Genomic DNA, 16,365 nt, shown 5'->3' with positions numbered 1-16,365 from the left:
GTCCAGCCCCTCTGCAGTCAGCAGGGGCCTCTTCAACTGAAACAAGTTGCTCAGAGCCTCAAAACAACTTGACCTGGAGTGTTTCTAGGGATGGGGCATCTACCGCTTCTGTAGGGTCAGTGCATTTTTCTCCCACTTCCTGTGGGTTTTTTGAACAGCCACATGGTGGAAACCAGTTTTAAAATGAGAAAAGCAGTTCCTGGGAGCAAGGACATTGACAGGAGGTTGGGAAACGCACCAAATTACTGGTCCCTGCATAACTTAATGCTTGGAGAGTCTTATTGTGGAAGAGGAATAACTTCTGCCAGTGCAATCTATGTCACTTTGAAGGTAGATTAAACTAAACAAGAATAAGATTTCCCATTGCAAAACAAACATTTGCTGCTGGAGTTCCTCCTACGCCATATTACGCTTGGAATCTGCACTTGCCCTTACTCCAGAGAGCTGTCAGTGTTTAGGGGACCCCTCATCATTATTGGTCACGGTTGTTTTTGCAGGGGTTTAAGGCTGCTGTACCTAAATCATGCACATCCTTGGAAAACATGGCAGAATGGTAGGGGCTGGAAGGGACCACTGGATATCATCTAGTCCAACCCCACTGCTGAAGCAGAATGACGCACAGCAGGTTGCCCAGTATTACAGTGTCCAGGTGGGTTTGGAATCTCTCCAGAGAAGCAGACTACACAACCTCTGGGCAGCCTGCTCCAGCACCCTCCAAGCAAGGAAGGTTCTCCTTATTACTGCAGGTGCTTAAAAGGGTGATGAGCTGGTTAGGAGATCACAGGGTGTTAGGGGTTGGAAGGGACCTCCACAGACCGTTGAGTCCAACCCTCCTGCCAGAGCAAGACCATAGAATCTAGCACAGGTCACACAGGAATACAGATGTGATGGCGGAGGGCTATGAGCCCCTCTGCTTTGTCATGGGGTGGGCAGCAGGGTCTAAGCTACATGGTGTCACTTCTGCAGGGATCGCTGTTTGCAACATCCCCTCGGCCGCTGTGGAGGAGACAGCCGACTCCACCGTCTGCCACGTCCTCAACCTGTACCGCCGCAACACGTGGCTCTACCAGGCGCTGCGCGAGGGCACACGAGTGCAGAGCGTGGAGCAGATCCGGGAGGTGGCCTCCGGTGCCGCCCGCATCCGAGGGGAGACGCTCGGCCTCATCGGCTTTGGTATGTTGGCAAGGGGCAGCAGGCCCAGGGGGCAGCCTCTGAGGGAGGCTCAGCACCACTTCGCTGCCCTGGGGAGGACCTGAAATAAGCATTTTCAAAAGCAGACCCACCACCGTGGATGGGTGCAAAGTACTCTGTCTGGAGAAGGAGCTCTGTTCCATGAGCCTTGACTGGGTTCTTGGAGGAGCACTGTGCCTCGAGGGACCACACTGGGCAGTGCTGCCATTCTCTCCTGAAGAGCCCCATCCTGAGCCACAGCTGCACCAGGCCAGCTCTTCCTGAGCCATCCCACCCTGCATGGTGGCAGGACTGTGTAAAACAGTTTATCTTCAGTTCACCCATAGCTACTGAGAGCTGCTTCATCAGAGGTAGCTTCAGCACCTCTCCTGATGGCCCTCATGGACATCCCTCTTGGAAGCAAAGCCCAGCCATCAGAGATGGTTCAGGAGGTGTGTTCAAGTAGCGCTTGGTGGCCAGACACGCACAAAGTGATAGAACCTTGAGCAGAGGAGATCTGGGGAGCAGTTCTGGCTTCATTACTGGTTCCATACCCCTCAGCAACTGGGGAGAGCTGTCACTGAGACAACCCCAGCTAGGAGCCAGACCACAAGGGCTGCAGCGGCCATTTTCCCCACTTGTTTGATGCTGCTCTGCTGCAAAGCCCTCAGCTAATTAGTGCAAGAGGTGAGGTGAGTGAGTGAGGTTAGAGCAGGAGGTCCAGGCTGGCTTCTCCAGCACTGCTAGCTGGAAAAATTAATGGGTAAAATGGAGCCTGTGCAGCTCTCATGATGGGGACAGACTGGGGAGGTCTGCACCAACACCACAGGCCTCCTTCTCCTGCACTGGGAGCCCTCTGCTTCCAAGCCGTGACAGTTGCCTTCTTCATGCCCAGATGCCCAGCCATGCAGTGAGAGGCTGAAAACCCATCACAAACAAGTTGCCTAAGAAACACAGCAGCTTTTTTCTTCTCTTCTTCAGGATTTTTGTGTTGGATTTTTTGGTGTTTTTTTTTGTAGACAGAACACCACAGAGGAGCATCCCTCTGCAGTGTCCAGAGCTGCACACTGGTGGGACTGAGCCACACAGTGCCTTCCCTGCTGAACCTGTGTGGCCAGGGATGGTGTTCAAAGGGCCATGAGCTGGCAGGGGTCCCCTGACCTCCCTTGTAATTCTGTTCATTTTTTTAACAATCATGACACAAGCCCTTCATGTTTGCAAGAGCCAAGCACAGCCCTCCCTGTGCAAGGTGGCCCAGGTTTGCTCTCCAGGCAGCATCCCTTTGTGGGCTGTCCTGGAAGCCCAGGAGACCTGCACAGAAGTCCTCAAGCCAGGCTGAGGCTCAGGCTGCACGGCAGTTCACAGAATCATAGAATGGTAGGAGTTGGAAGGGTCCTCTGAAGATCATCAAGTCCAGCCCCCTGCCAGAGCAGGATCACCTAAAGCAGTTCACACAGGAACACACCCAGGCAGGCCTTGAAATTCTCCAGAGACTAAGACTCTACCATATATTCCAGTGCTCTACCACCTTTAAAGTAAAGTAAAGAAGTTCCTTCTCCTGTTTAGATGGAACTTCCTGTGTTCAAGGTCATGCCCATTACCTCTTGCCCTGTCACTGGGGGACACTGAGAAGAGTCTGGCCCCATCTTCCTGACACCCACCCCTTAGATATTTGTCAGTACTAGTAAGCTTCCCCTTCAGCCTCCTCTATTCCAGCCTAAACGGTCCCACCTCTCTCAGCCTTTCCTCACATGACAAATGATGTTCAGCCACATGGAGCCCAGGAGGTGGGACTCAGTTGATTCACCTCCTCTCTGCCCTTCTCACACAGGTCGCACTGCGCAGGCGGTCGCGGTCCGAGCCAAGGCATTCGGCTTCAACGTCATCTTTTATGACCCATACCTGCAGGATGGGATAGAGAGGTCCTTGGGAGTCCAGCGGGTCTACACGCTGCAGGACCTGCTCTATCAGAGCGACTGTGTCTCCTTGCACTGTAACCTTAACGAACACAACCACCACCTCATCAATGACTTCACAATTAAGCAGGTAATACACCTTGCCCACATGGCTGTGGAGAGTGCTCTGCTCTTCAGTACAAGGTCTGTGCTGACCCTGGGTTCCTCTGTGGTCACAGCCACAGCACGTCACTACCTGAGTGCCTACAGGTCACCTCCAAAATAGCTAGTGGCAACCAAGACCCTGCCACCCTCCCCACGGTGTTTACCAGATAAGAGAGCCCATGACGTGGAGGAGACAGCAAGAGAGCATTTTTCCCTCAGAATCAGAGAATGGTGGGGGTTGGAAAGGACCTCTGGAGATCATCTAGTCCAAAACTCCCTGCTTAAAGTAGGTTCTCCTAGAGTAGGTTGCCCAGGATCATGACCAGGTGGGTTTAGAATCTCTCCAAAGGAGACTCCACAATCTCTCTGGGCAGCCTCATACAGGGCTCCAGCACTTTTCAGAAGAAAGAAGTTTCTTCTCATCTTCAGATGGAACCTCCCAGGTACCAATTTGTGCCTGATGCCCCTTGTCCTGTCACTAGGTATCTGTGAAAAGAGTCTGGCTCCATCCTCTTGACTCGCGGCATTTAGATATTGCAGAGCATTGATCAGATCCCCTCTCAGCAGCCTCAACAGCCCCAGGTCTCTCAGCCTTTCCTCCTCCCAGAGGTGCTCCAGTCCCCTCAGCAGTTTTGTAGCCTCTGCTGGACTCTTGCCAGTAGTTCCCTGCCTATCTTGACTTGGGGAGCCCAGAACAGGACACAGTACTCCAGGTATGGCATCACTAGAGCAGAGGGGGAGGAGAACCTCTCTTCAGCAAGCCAAGTTTTGTTAGCTCCTAGACTTTCCATAGAACGCCCACATGCACCAGGATGGGAATTTCTATGGAGTAGGAGCCACTCAGTACAAAAAGTGAGGCACAGTCCTGTCCACAGGAGGGGAGGCCTGGGTCACTTCACTGAGCTCACAGTCGTCTCTCTCTTCCTGCCCACCACCAGATGAGGCAGGGAGCATTCCTGGTGAACACGGCACGCGGGGGGCTGGTGGACGAAAAGGCCTTAACTCAAGCCCTGAAGGAGGGTCGGATACGAGGGGCTGCGCTCGACGTGCACGAGTCAGAACCCTTCAGGTAAAGCTCTGCCTTTCTCCTGGGTTGCTGTCTGTGGTGGCCTGTCCACAGGGTGCACAGCACCCATGTGCCTTGTCACACGGTGCCAGGGCTGGGGGATGGTCCTGATGATTTGAGAAGAGGCTGTGGCACCTCACAGCAGGCTACAAGTGCTGGAAGGGACACTGGGAGGTTAGAGCAAGCCATTAGCCTGGGTTCTGAAATAAGATAAAGCTGTCACTAGTGCATGAGAGCAGAGTCACTGTGGGAGCACTGGGCAGTTTTGCCCACGGGCTGCTGCTGCCTGGGAATGGGAAGGGTTTAAGTGAGTGCAGCTCCTCTCACTGCAAAATGCATGTGGGGCAGGACAAGGAGCTAGCTTGTGTGCTCTTACAAAGGGGCAACCACCATGTTTACTCCCTCCCACCCTGTTCTAGGTGACCCTCAGCCTGTCCCTGCACCTCCACACTGCTGCAGAGACATCCCCAAGCATTTATTCCTGTGGGAGCATTAAGAACAGCCACGCAGTAGGTTGTTTTTTTCAGCCCTGATGGATGGGAGGTTTGGTGCATTTTCAGTTTGTGTCCTGCACAGGAGCTCCTGGCTGGCAGGATATTCCTTCTAGCTCAGGTGTTGCAGGAGAGGTGCTGGGGCTCTAGGCTTGCGTACATAGAGGGCAGGCCACAAGCCTCTTGTAATTTGTAACATCTTTTATCCTCTCTTTAAACACTAATCCATCTTCTTTCTTTCTTTTTTCCCCCACTGCTCCCAGTTTTGCTCAAGGCCCATTGAAAGATGCTCCTAACTTAATCTGTACCCCCCACACGGCTTGGTACAGTGAGCAGGCATCACTAGAGATGAGAGAAGCTGCTGCTACTGAAATACGGCGTGCCATCACAGGTACCAGCCCCACAGCTCCTGGGTGTGCCTGGAGTGGGAGCCAGGAAGGACAGAGGGCTTCACCCTGCCTGTCTGAGCAGGAGACTGGGAAGAGGATCCCACCCTCATTTTTGTCCCAGAGAAATATCTGAGAAACTAGGCTTGACTTCGCTGTCATTTGGGCATGCTTGTGGTTGGGTGAGGGGGTTGCTTGTGCATTTTCTTTTAAGCAGTGGGGCACTTTTCTGAGCATGGCAAAGACTGGTGTCTGTGACTGGGAAGAACCACAGAATGGTAGGGGGTGGAAGTGACCTCTGGAGATCATCTAGTTCAACCTCCCCTGCCAAAGCAGGATAACCCAGAGCAGGTTGCACAGAAACATGGCCAGGCCGGTTTTGAAAGTCTCTAGAGAAGGAGATTCCACAACCTCTCTGGTTGAAAAGGGCAGTGAAGCAATAATTGATGCCCCTTTTAATAGTGATAACCCAAAAGACAGTGCAGACCATGGCCAATTGCCTACCAAGTCCCAAAGCACTGAAGGCACCTGTGTCCAACTCTTGCTGTAACCGAGCTTGCTCCAAGGTGGTGGTCTTGCTACTCCAGCAAATGCATGGAGAAATCCTTGCTGCTGTGGCAGGCATAGCTTCACATCTGGCTAACCCTGGGCTCAAGGGAACAGCTTTTCTTAAAACAGAGTTGGAACAGAGGGGAGGAGACTGGCCTTCGACCCTGCACCTTGGGACAGCCAAAATAGCCACCTGAAACAAGGGACAGGGGATGTTCTCCCCCATCCGTTACACTGACAAATGCAGTGAAATGAGAAAACTGTAGGTTATTAGAAGCTGAGAGGGGTAGGAGCTGCCTGACACATCCTTACCTTGTTCACCAACTCCAGGGCGCATCCCGGAAAGCCTACGGAACTGCGTGAATAAGGAATTCTTTGTCACAACAGCTCCGTGGTCAGTAATAGATCAGCAAGCAATCCATCCAGAGCTCAATGGTGCCACGTACAGGTAAGCCGGAGAACAGGACCACCGCGGCCTGCCACGCTGCCGGTTCCCCTGCAGTTTGGGATTCCACCTACAAAAAGCCAGGCTGAAAGCCCCAGCAACAACTAATTGCTAGATTGGCTCAGCAGGCAAAATCCCCCTCCCTGGGGGGGCAGAGGTCACTTCACTGGGATTACTGATGCTGCCTGATTTAAACATAGGCTTATTGAATCATAGAGTGGTAGGGGTTGGAAGGACCTCCAGAAATTGAGTCCACCCCCCTTGCTAGAGCAGGATCACCTGGGGCGGGTCACACAGGAATGCATCCTCGTCTCAAAAGTCCACAGGTAAGACTTCACAACCTCTCTGGGCAGCCTGGTCCACTGCTCTGTCACCCTCACAGTAAAGATTTTTTCCTCATGTTGAGGTGGAAGCCCCTGTGCTCTGGTTTGTACCCATTGCTCCTTATTCTATCACAGGACACTGTTATAAGGCCTCCCAGTTATAAAGCACCAATCCTGGTGGACCAGCAGTCACTTGTGCACCATCTCCACAAGTGGCCAGACTCCCCAAACCCACAGCAAATAAGACATGACATCTAAACTGAAGTGATTGCCATGCCCTGGCTACTGTGACCCTGCATGGCCTAGCTTGTGGGTTAATGAGCCAAGGTAAAAACTCCAGATACAGATCCACAGCTAGGTGGTCTCATTTCCACCTAAATCCCTGAGATTAGGGGTATATATTGCTCTGCTTTGGCCAGCTCAAAGCATGCTGACAGGAGACATCAGGACTGAAGGACTCGGCTGGAGCACGGGCAGCCTTCCGCATGTCACCATTGCCAGAAATACTTCGAGATACAAAGAGCCCTGTGGGGCACATCAGGTCACATTAGAGGGCAGCAGCAGGCAAGAGGACACCCAGCAGCAGAGCCCTTGGGAAAGCACAGCCCCGAGCAGTGCTTGTGCCATGGCCCTGCAGACAGGTCACAGGCACCAACTGCCCACTTTGGCTGACAACATGGAGACTGAAACAGCCAAAGCTGATGAAGTCGTCCCGCTTGGTCCTGCTCCTGTCTGCTCTGATGTGGACAATGTCATTGCTCTGAGGACAAGCCTCTACAGCTTGTTTCTCTGTGGGGTGCTTCATCCTTGCTAAGCTCCTCAGGAGCCACCGCTCTGGTGCCCCTGTAAGCTGGGATCAGCTCAGCACCTTCCTGGGCAGGTAGAACCTTCCTGACTTCCTTCTCTGCCTCTCCCTAAGGCGATGGCAGTGGCCCTCTGCCACTGTCCCTTATGTCCCACTGACCCCCTGAGGGTTTTGGCCTTACTGCCCCCGCATGACATCGTTCCTGTGGACAGCTCAAGAAATTCTCAGTTCTCCTGTCTCAAACTGGGTGTCATTTCTTGAGCTCAGTCTGCACAGTGCAACTCACTCTGCTCTTAGGAAGGACAGTGGCTAGGGCCAATGCTAGGGTTCAGCTGTGCTCTCTGTGCTCTCTGGTTACATCTGAGGAAGATGAAGCTCACCTTCTAAAGAGACAAAGCTTACAAACCAGGAGCAGGTGTTCAGAGCTTCACACACAGGGATGATGAAGGCAGCATACCAGTATCTGGTTGTTTCACAGAGCATTCCAGCTGATTCCTTACCCAGTTTTTGAAGAAAGGCTGCTTTATGGGTCAACAGCCTCTTAGAAGGTTCAGAGCAAGATGCAGTTCCCAGTATCATAGTGGAGGACATGTACCCAAGTCACAGCAGCACTGGTTTAACATCAGGACATCCCTTGTAGTTGAAAGAGAAACTGAACTCAGCTCCAGTGGAGAAGTGGAATCTCTTTGCTGCTCATTTTTTCCACAGTGGTGGTGGAGTGATTGGTGCTTGTCTGATGTGACAAACCTGCCCTCTCTCTGTCCCCTCTCCCAGGTATCCACCTGGGATGGTCAGTGTCACACCGGGAGGAATACCGGCAGCTATGGAGGGCATCATCCCCGGAGGCATCCCCGTCACCCACAACCTTCCCACAGTGGCACACCCTTCCCAAGCTCCATCTCCCAACCAGCCCACAAAACACGGGGACAACAGGGAACATCCCAACGAGCAATAGCAGATAATTTAAAAATCCTTCAATAAACTTAGGACCAAGAGACATTGGAGAAGTTATACCTGAACTGGGGAAAACAGAAAAGAAAAAAGCATTTGATACACAATTCGTAACGCTGACTTCGGACAGAGGCATCAGTGGTGATCCAGTGTTACCCACCACGGGACGGAGCAGTCAAGACGGGGGAGAAGCCTTGAAGCAGTCACCTACGTACTGAAGCGCTGAAAACTAGGATGTGATACGTTAATGGTCAACTTCTGTTCTTGTGTGTTAAGTTTCCTTCATCTGTGCATCAATCACATGAATAAAAAATAGGAATTTTCTTCCCCCCCCTCAATTGCTCGGGGAGGACAGGGCTCCTGCACCTGTTTTCAAACCACTGCATTAAGCCATCCTTACAGAGCTAGCCCAGAAATGCTAAGAGGAAACCAGGATGTGGCTTCAGTCCTTTCCTCACTCTTGGGTCTGGTTACCTCTTCTAACAGGAGGCATCAGGACTGGCTTAGAAGTGGAAGATGAAAAAAAACAAACCCCAACCAAACCAACCCTAAATACCCCCCCCCCACAATAATGATCCTTTTTTTGCAGTCTCCCAGGGCCAGTGACATGTAACAGAAGTTCTCCTCCTGCCAGGTTTAAGTTCTTAACCATTCCAGCCAGGATCCATGGGATGGGGAGGGCAGACAGAGCTCCTGTAGCACTGAAGGAAGAAAAAAAAAACCCCAACAAAACCAAACCCAACCTGCCAGGCGCTTCTCTGCCCAACGCCCTGAGTAAAGCAGCTGTGCGTTCACCTGCGCCCTGCGACGACGCGAGAAAAAGACAAGACAGAAACAAAAACAAAACAAAACAAAACAAAAAAAGGAGGAAAAAAAGAAAAAAAAAAAAGGAAAGAAAAAAAAATAGAAGAAAGTATTAAGTTTCACACACTATTTGTACTCAAATATATTTTCTCAGTTTTAAAATCTGCAGCTATTTTATCAAGTGGAAAAAAAAAATAAGAAGAAAAAAAAAAAAGTCTTGAGCTGGAAAGGGTTCAAGAATAATGTTGCATTTCCTTATGTCTCAGGAAAACACTTTTTATGGTAACTTGTCAGACTGTCTATGAACAAACCCCCCCACTTTTTTAGACATTGATAAAAAGAAAAAAAAAAAAAGTCTTCTTTTTCCTCACGTGCTATTTTATACAAGAACACTTCGAGATGTGCTATTAGACGTGACTGATTTTAACAAATCCTCTTAGGTTTGTATCCAGTAGCTACATGTTGTTATACGCATAGTCTTTTGTGAGTCATCATGGCCTTTTTGTTTGGCGAACGACGGCCAACCAAGAGCCTTTGTATGAATACATTCCTGTTTCTGTGACAAACGGCGACGACAAAGAAATCTTCAAACTGTCCCAAACTTAAAACATAAAAAACAACCAAACAAAAGCAAACCAACCCCTCCCCACCCCTCCCCTCCCCCCGCGAAACCAATGGCTATCAGAAGTATGTTTTGTTTTTAGAGTGTTACCGTTACTGTATTTGTTTATTGTAAAGGTGGACATCTAGCGTTCAGTGCAGTTTTCAATAAAAAAAGTGACAAAATTTCTATAATTTCTGGAAGGTCAGAGCTTTCCCTGCAGTCCAGCACCTCGGCTTGAGGACACTGAGAAGGCACAGTGAAGGACAGAAACGTTCTGACCACGGTCTGCCCTCCTCCAAAACCAAATAGGATCCCGCAGCATAGAGCAGGTAAGTACGTAGAGTGGTTTGGGTTAGAAGGGACCTTAAACATCATCAAGTTCCAACCCCTTTGCCATGGGCAGGGACACCTGCCACTAGGTCAGATTGCTCAGGGCCTCATCCAACCTGGCCTTGACACCTCTAGGGAGGAGGCATCCACAACCTCCCTGGGCATCCTGTTCCAGTGCCTCACCAACCTCACTGTGAAGAATTTTTCTAATATCCAGTCTAATATCTAAGTTGTCCTCAAGAACAGCTGGGATCTGCTCCTGCCACTCAGCAGAAGAGTAACACAGAGACAGCCATGGCTGGCATCAGCCAAGGCTCTCTCCTTGGCTTCCTGCAGCAGACTTCAAGAAATGCTGTAGAAACTCAGTTTCTGCATGCAGGTCAGCTTCAGGATTGCACTGCTGGGGAAACTCATGCTGAATTCAGTGTCCTAGCCAAGCTTTCAAGCTGTAAACTTGGCATTTGTGAATATTTAAAATCAACTGGGACAGCAGCAGCAGTCTCAGCGGGGGGGGGGGGGGATAAATCAATCACTGTGCTTTCCATTAACCTACACAGGCAGCTAAACCTCAAACGTGGTTTTTTTTGGTACCTACTCAAATAATGAAGCAGTAACAAATGGCCGTGGAAAAAGACTGAAAACATGCCCAAGAGGTGCTGCTTCCAGGTGGAGCTTCCAGCCTCACCAAACAAGAGGCCTAGTCTATGGTTTCCACCCCATTTTTTTCCAGTCATATTGCTACCACACATGGCCTTAGATGGGCCCCAAGAGTTTGGTCTTGAAAGGTACTGAAAAACAAACTGAACCCAAGAGATGACTAGGTTACCAAACTCTGTATTTTGTTTGCTTTAAATTAAACTGAAAACTAGTGGCCAGCTTCAAACATGTTAAAAAGGGGGACACCTGTCAGAGGAGCGACCACTCTGTCAGTGATCCACACAGCACATCAGTGATTACCCCTCCACAGTGCACAAAAGCAGAAGGATAAACCAGGTTAATTACAGAGGTGTTTGGGAACCAGCAAAATGATGGTAAGAATGAAAACACTTAAATGATGTGAAGGTTTAGAGCTGTTTTAAAAATAAACTTGCTCTTGTACTCTGAGCTGGTTTTAAATAAGCAGACACATCACAGGTGGGTGCAAGTAATTTTGTGTGGTATGATCTCTGTGCTGGTTCCTCAGTCATCTGCTGCCAGTGGTGGACGCTGTGTCAGGGGAACAGAAGGCTGAGCTCAGACCCCACCAAGGACAGTCAATTGTGTAGTTTTCATCCAACACCCAATCTCTCTCTCAACCAAACCCAAGGAGCGATGCAAGTGTAGGCAGATGGCTGCTACAGAAGTGCTGCAATCACAGAATCACTCTGGTTGGAGGAGGCCTTTAAAGATTATTGAGTACAGCCATTAAGCCAACACTGCCAAGTTCAACCAGGAGAAATTGAGACATCCCAAAGGTCTCACACTTCAGGGCATGTTTTGGTAACAGACTAGTTTCAAAAGGTCTCTTTCACTGTTGGGTTTTAAGCACCTGCAGCACAAGCACCAGGAAAACACACTAAGATCCATGGAAGAGGAAGGGGAAGAGCATCATCATGATGAAACCACAGCAGGAAGCGGCTCTCAAAGGGAACATTACTGGGCAAGGACATGGGAGATGCACAGCTGATTGCCTAAGTTGGGTGCTGCTGCTTCACTTATGCTTCAGGCAGGCAGGCTCAAAAAGAGGCAACTTCAAGGTAACAGACAAATAAAAGAAAAAAAAGGGGGCTAAGGGAAATCACTAAACAAGGGGGGAAGAAAAGAAAAAGTAGCAATTAAATGAGGGTCTCTGAATGCACACAAACCAGTTTTGTTAATGGAGCAAACACAATCCAGAAATACCTGTAAGAAGCCGTGCAGCAGAACTTTGGAAGAATCCAGAACAACTAAATTTTAATATATTAAAACCAAAAAGAAATACAGGGATTTTCATGGAAGAATTCATAAATAAAACCATGACAAACCAACCAGATGTAAAGGAGGTAGCAACGAGAAGCCAAGTTCTGTGCCAGGAAAGTGTGGGCTGCTGCCAGCAGTAACGTGAGGAGAAGACCACTGAGAAGCCCAGGGTTGCTGGCATCTCTGCATGGCTGAAAAGAGCAGAACTTGCCACCAAGCTGCAAAGGAGCATCTGCAAATGCACCTTGCAGGTGTGTGACTGAAGGAGAGAGAATACCCATGAACATACACTGAGCACTGCGCTAGCACAAAGCAGGGGTTTGCATCTCTTTAATCTACAGGTACATGAGGTTTGGATTACTTTGATGCTTCACCAGTTCCAAAGCAACCGGTGAAGTGTCTTCACCTGAACAAACCATTGTACAGCACATCAGAACAAAACAATTAGCGACCAAGAAAGCCAAGAGCTCTGAAGTACCAGAACTGTCCTCTCAAACCAGGAGGAGATAAAGACCGGAGCACGCGGCGCATGCGTTTGAGGAACACCTGAACTGACTGCATGGTGAACCTCCACCTGCTATGGTGGAGTGCTGGTGGGGGATGGGGAGATGAGGGAAGGCATGCTTGTCAAGTTTGGCTCAAAGTAGAGTTTCACATTGTTTATTCTCCCCATGTTACAAGGAAGCTTTGCTTCCTTCAATGGAAAAGTGCTGCAGAAAGCAGAGGGGGTGGGTGGGACCTTCAAATTCTGCACAGCATTTTGCACACCCCTTGAAAGAGCCTACTAAAGGCAGGAGCTCATCCTTTTGCCCATTCAGACGGTGGTCTGCACAGGAAGCTAGTGCTGGGTAAGCTGGAATCTGAATTTACAGCAATCTAGCCACTGAACAAGAACTTCTACAGCTGGCACAGTTAGCCCAGAACTAGAGGGACCTCCAGAAGTGTAGTACGTTACACTTCAGCAATGCCAGCACAGCACAGGCCAGGGCAGATCATGGAAATTCTCATCCCAGCTTACTCTGTGTTCAGTTCCCCTGACAGAAAACCTTCATATCCTCAGCTGGACACAGTATAGGAGGATTTCACTGCAAGGTTAAAAAAAACCCAAACAAACAAAAACAAACAAAAAAAAGCCCCACCACCAACCCAAAAATACCAATTTAGAAAGCACACTTGAAACAGGACCATGTGCTTGTGAAGAACCTCTTTAGTATCTGCCTATGTAGTTCAGGTCAGCTGTAGGTACATCACAGAGAAGCATGCATCCTTTTACCTGAAGGTTTGAGCATGCACCCATTGGAGGAGATCTGATGGCCAAAACAACTGAAGACGTTTCAGAACAAACCTCAGTGGAATCTGTGATGGGAGGGTTGTGAAGTTAATACAGTACTTCATCATCTCTATGTGTTTGGTGTCACCATCAAGTTCACGGAGGAGCTGTGCACATTTCAACACCATCAAAAGCAGCATTTGGAAGAAAAAGCAGCAAGTTCCTCAGGGTTTCCATAGCTCTGAACTACACAAAAACAGTGCTATGGGGGCTTCTTGCCAAGTTCTAAAGAAAACAAACTTAATCTACGGCAAAATTCCTCGTTCAACCACCACACCATCAAAAAGTGCTTTTCAAGACCAACCTGAATTGCACTGAACATGTAAAAACTGGCACTGACCTTTAGTGTTTTAAGTGAGATTTTTAGATAAACTTTATCCATTACAGGTTACATGGCTAAAGTTATCAAATATAATAAAATTTCTACTGAAGAATATACTCTGAACTTACAATCTCAGGAGCTTACAGAAGTTTTAAAGTATGGCCACATCAACCAACATGCAAGAAATTCCCAGGTTTACATACTGAGAAATACATAACACAGTGCTTTTAGAAACAACTTGAGCAGAGATTCTTCTCTTTTAGTCAGAACTGCCACGGCTGTTCTCGCTGGATTTAAATGACTGAGGAGCAACCCTTTAAAAAACAAAACCAAAACACAACAATAAATTAAAATCCAAGGGGTGGGTTTTCATTGGCAGCCATGTTGTGAGGAAAGAACAAATGGTAACAACATCGTTTGTCACAGCAAGGTGGAGTTCTGGCAATGTGGAATTCTCGGTCATGTCCAAGTTCTCCCAATTTCACACCATTTTGTTTAGCTATACGCTCACTGGAATAAAAATCCCTCTATTTTAGGTCACTTCTCTGAATAAATATCCTTATGTATATTGAATCTAGCAACTATTAGGAGAAGGGGGGGAAAAAAAATAGAAAGGGGGGGGAAAACAAACCAAACTTTTAAAAACCATTCCACTCATCCAAGATAAAAAGAAAAATAATAGCTTCTCTTCCAGTTTGTTCTGTAGAGCTTAGGTTTTATTCTAGGGGCACAGCAGTAACTAAACGATTAGTAAAATAATGGATGTGGATTTTTTTTGCTTAGGACTTGCTGTGGAGATTTTGTGCAAACAAAAAGAAGGAAAAAATAAAAACAGCAAGGGTTAAAAAAAAAAAAAAACCAACAAAAACCCCAAACAGAAGAACAACAAAACAACCTCACAACCTGACCTGGGCACTAGTGAGGTTTCACATAAAAGGGCCTTTGACAGAAATGTGTCAAGAGGGTCTAAGGTGACACAGAAGACCAAGTTCTACTGCAAAAGAATCCGGGAAGGAAGAGTTCTCCATCTAATGTGTGCTTTAAGTGCCCTTAGCTGAACTTCTTGGCAGGGATTAGCTCTTCTCATCACGCAATCTCTTACACCACCACATGCAGGACATTTATAGACAGATTTACAATCAGAAATTAAAACTGGGGGTGTTTTCTGGTATTTTTTTTTCCCTCTGTGTTGATAATAAAATTAGCTGTGTTTTGTTTCTCTTTATTTGTTTGGATACAAAGGGCAGTCCAGCCCGTTGCGCTCTCCTCGGGCAGCACATGAGCTTCTCCACTCTCTCCATGCTGGTTACAAAAGTCCTCCACAGCACGGGTCCCCCTCCCATCGCGTCGTCCCACAGCGAGCTGCTGGAGCACAATGCTAACTCTGGGGCAGGTGCTCCGCGCCGCTCATTTCGTCTCCGTTTCTGCACCATCATTCATCGTCATCATCCTCGTCTTCCTCGCCGTCAGACAGGGACGTACAAGGACGGATCTGCCGGTAGCGATCGAGCCACTTCTCCACCATCTGGGTGACCAGCGGGTGGTTGCGCCGGCGAGAGCTTTTCTGCATGGCGACCAGAACCCCTCCTTCTGTCACACAGCAGTCCAGCCACTCCCGGAGCAGCTTCTCCTGCTGCTCCTCATTGCCTATCTTTGGGGGAGAGAGAGAGAACAGGGTGAGAATGAGCCCTGAGACACAACCATCAGGCTTTGAACAAGCCACCTGTGATACTCTTGAGACATCCAGGCCTAGGGGAGCAACACAGTTCCTTTGGTGCTACCATACAACTCCACCCCAGCTGGGACTCTCCAAAAGCCACAATGATCCAGGCTCTATTTTCAACCACCATCTGAAGTTTCTGGAAATATTCTCCAGCTACTCTTCCCTTCTAACTTTTCTTGACTTGTATTTCTAATATAGCCTTCCCACACTTGTCAAGGGAGGGGATTCTGCCCTTTTGCTCAGCTCTGGAGAGACCCTAACTAAAACACTGTGTCCAGTCTGGAGCCCCCAACACAAAAAGGGCATAGAACTGTTACAGCAGGTCCAGAGGAGGGCCACAGAGATGATTAGAGGGCTGGAACACTTCTCCTACAAAGACAGGCTGAGAGAGTTGGAATTGTTCAGCCTGGAGAAGAGAAGGTTCCAGGAAGACCTTAGAGCAGCCTTCCAGTATTTGAAAGGGGCTGTGGAGAGCTGGAGACGAACTTGTTACAAAGGCATGGAGTGACAGGATGAGGGATAATGGCTTCAAACTGGAAGAAGCTGGATTTAGATTAGATATCAGGAGGAAATTCTGCCCCATAAGGGTGATGAGGTACTGGAACACATTGCCCAGAAAAACTGCAGAGGATTTAAGCTTGGCAGTGTTCAAGGCCAGGTTGGATGAGGCCTTGAGCAATGTGGTCTAGGAAGAGGTGTGCCTGCTCATGGCAGGTGGTTGGAACTAGATGATCATTACAATCCCTTCCAACTCAAAACATTCTATGATTCTACTGGCCAACACTGATGTTGCATCCCTTAAAGCAAGGTGTATTTTGCAGTCTCACATTTGTGTCAGAATCATCGTTTCTGATTCCTGCTCAAGGTACACTTGCAGTCACCTGCAGAGTGAAGCACCACTCCATTAACAGAGCTATAAATGGCTGTTAATTTGGAGGGGAAACATCTTTCAGCATCACTTCCGGTACTGGGGAAAGGAGCAGCATTAACCAAATGGATCACCAGATGCCCTGTAGTTCTTGGACCTGCAAGAACACGTGGAGGATACTTAGACTGCTGAGGCCCCAG

At 48.7% G+C, this 16,365-nt stretch overlaps 2 protein-coding genes across 12 annotated transcripts in view; one reads left to right on the top strand and one right to left on the bottom strand.

Annotated features, from left to right (window-relative positions):
* The window catches only part of CTBP2 (C-terminal binding protein 2), a 161,744-nt gene extending 147,311 nt beyond the window's left edge, over window positions 1-14,433 (top strand). For 9 of the 10 annotated variants that reach the window (XM_068140184.1, XM_068140185.1, XM_068140183.1 and 6 more), the window contains 6 exons: window positions 967-1,173; window positions 3,002-3,216; window positions 4,169-4,299; window positions 5,051-5,178; window positions 6,053-6,170; window positions 8,070-14,433. In XM_068140184.1, the coding sequence (XP_067996285.1) occupies window positions 967-1,173; window positions 3,002-3,216; window positions 4,169-4,299; window positions 5,051-5,178; window positions 6,053-6,170; window positions 8,070-8,250 (980 nt within the window). In that variant the 3' untranslated portion in view covers window positions 8,251-14,433. The remainder of the gene's footprint in view (window positions 1-966; window positions 1,174-3,001; window positions 3,217-4,168; window positions 4,300-5,050; window positions 5,179-6,052; window positions 6,171-8,069) is intronic. The other variant, XR_010987565.1, reaches the window with a different exon arrangement.
* Window positions 12,236-16,365, bottom strand: part of ZRANB1 (zinc finger RANBP2-type containing 1) — a 56,169-nt gene continuing 52,039 nt past the window's right edge. For both annotated transcript variants that reach the window (XM_068140191.1, XM_068140190.1), the window contains exon 11: window positions 12,236-15,225. In XM_068140191.1, coding sequence (XP_067996292.1) covers window positions 15,007-15,225 — 219 coding nt within the window. In that variant the 3' untranslated portion in view covers window positions 12,236-15,006. The remainder of the gene's footprint in view (window positions 15,226-16,365) is intronic.

The sequence above is a fragment of the Melanerpes formicivorus genome, unplaced genomic scaffold, assembly GCF_026170545.1.
Source record: "Melanerpes formicivorus ecotype bairdi unplaced genomic scaffold, bMelFor1.0.p_v2 SCAF_6, whole genome shotgun sequence".
In the NCBI taxonomy this organism is placed as follows: domain Eukaryota; kingdom Metazoa; phylum Chordata; class Aves; order Piciformes; family Picidae; genus Melanerpes; species Melanerpes formicivorus.
The sequence above is the reverse complement of the archived record's forward strand: the minus strand, read 5'-3'. Positions and strand labels throughout refer to the sequence as shown.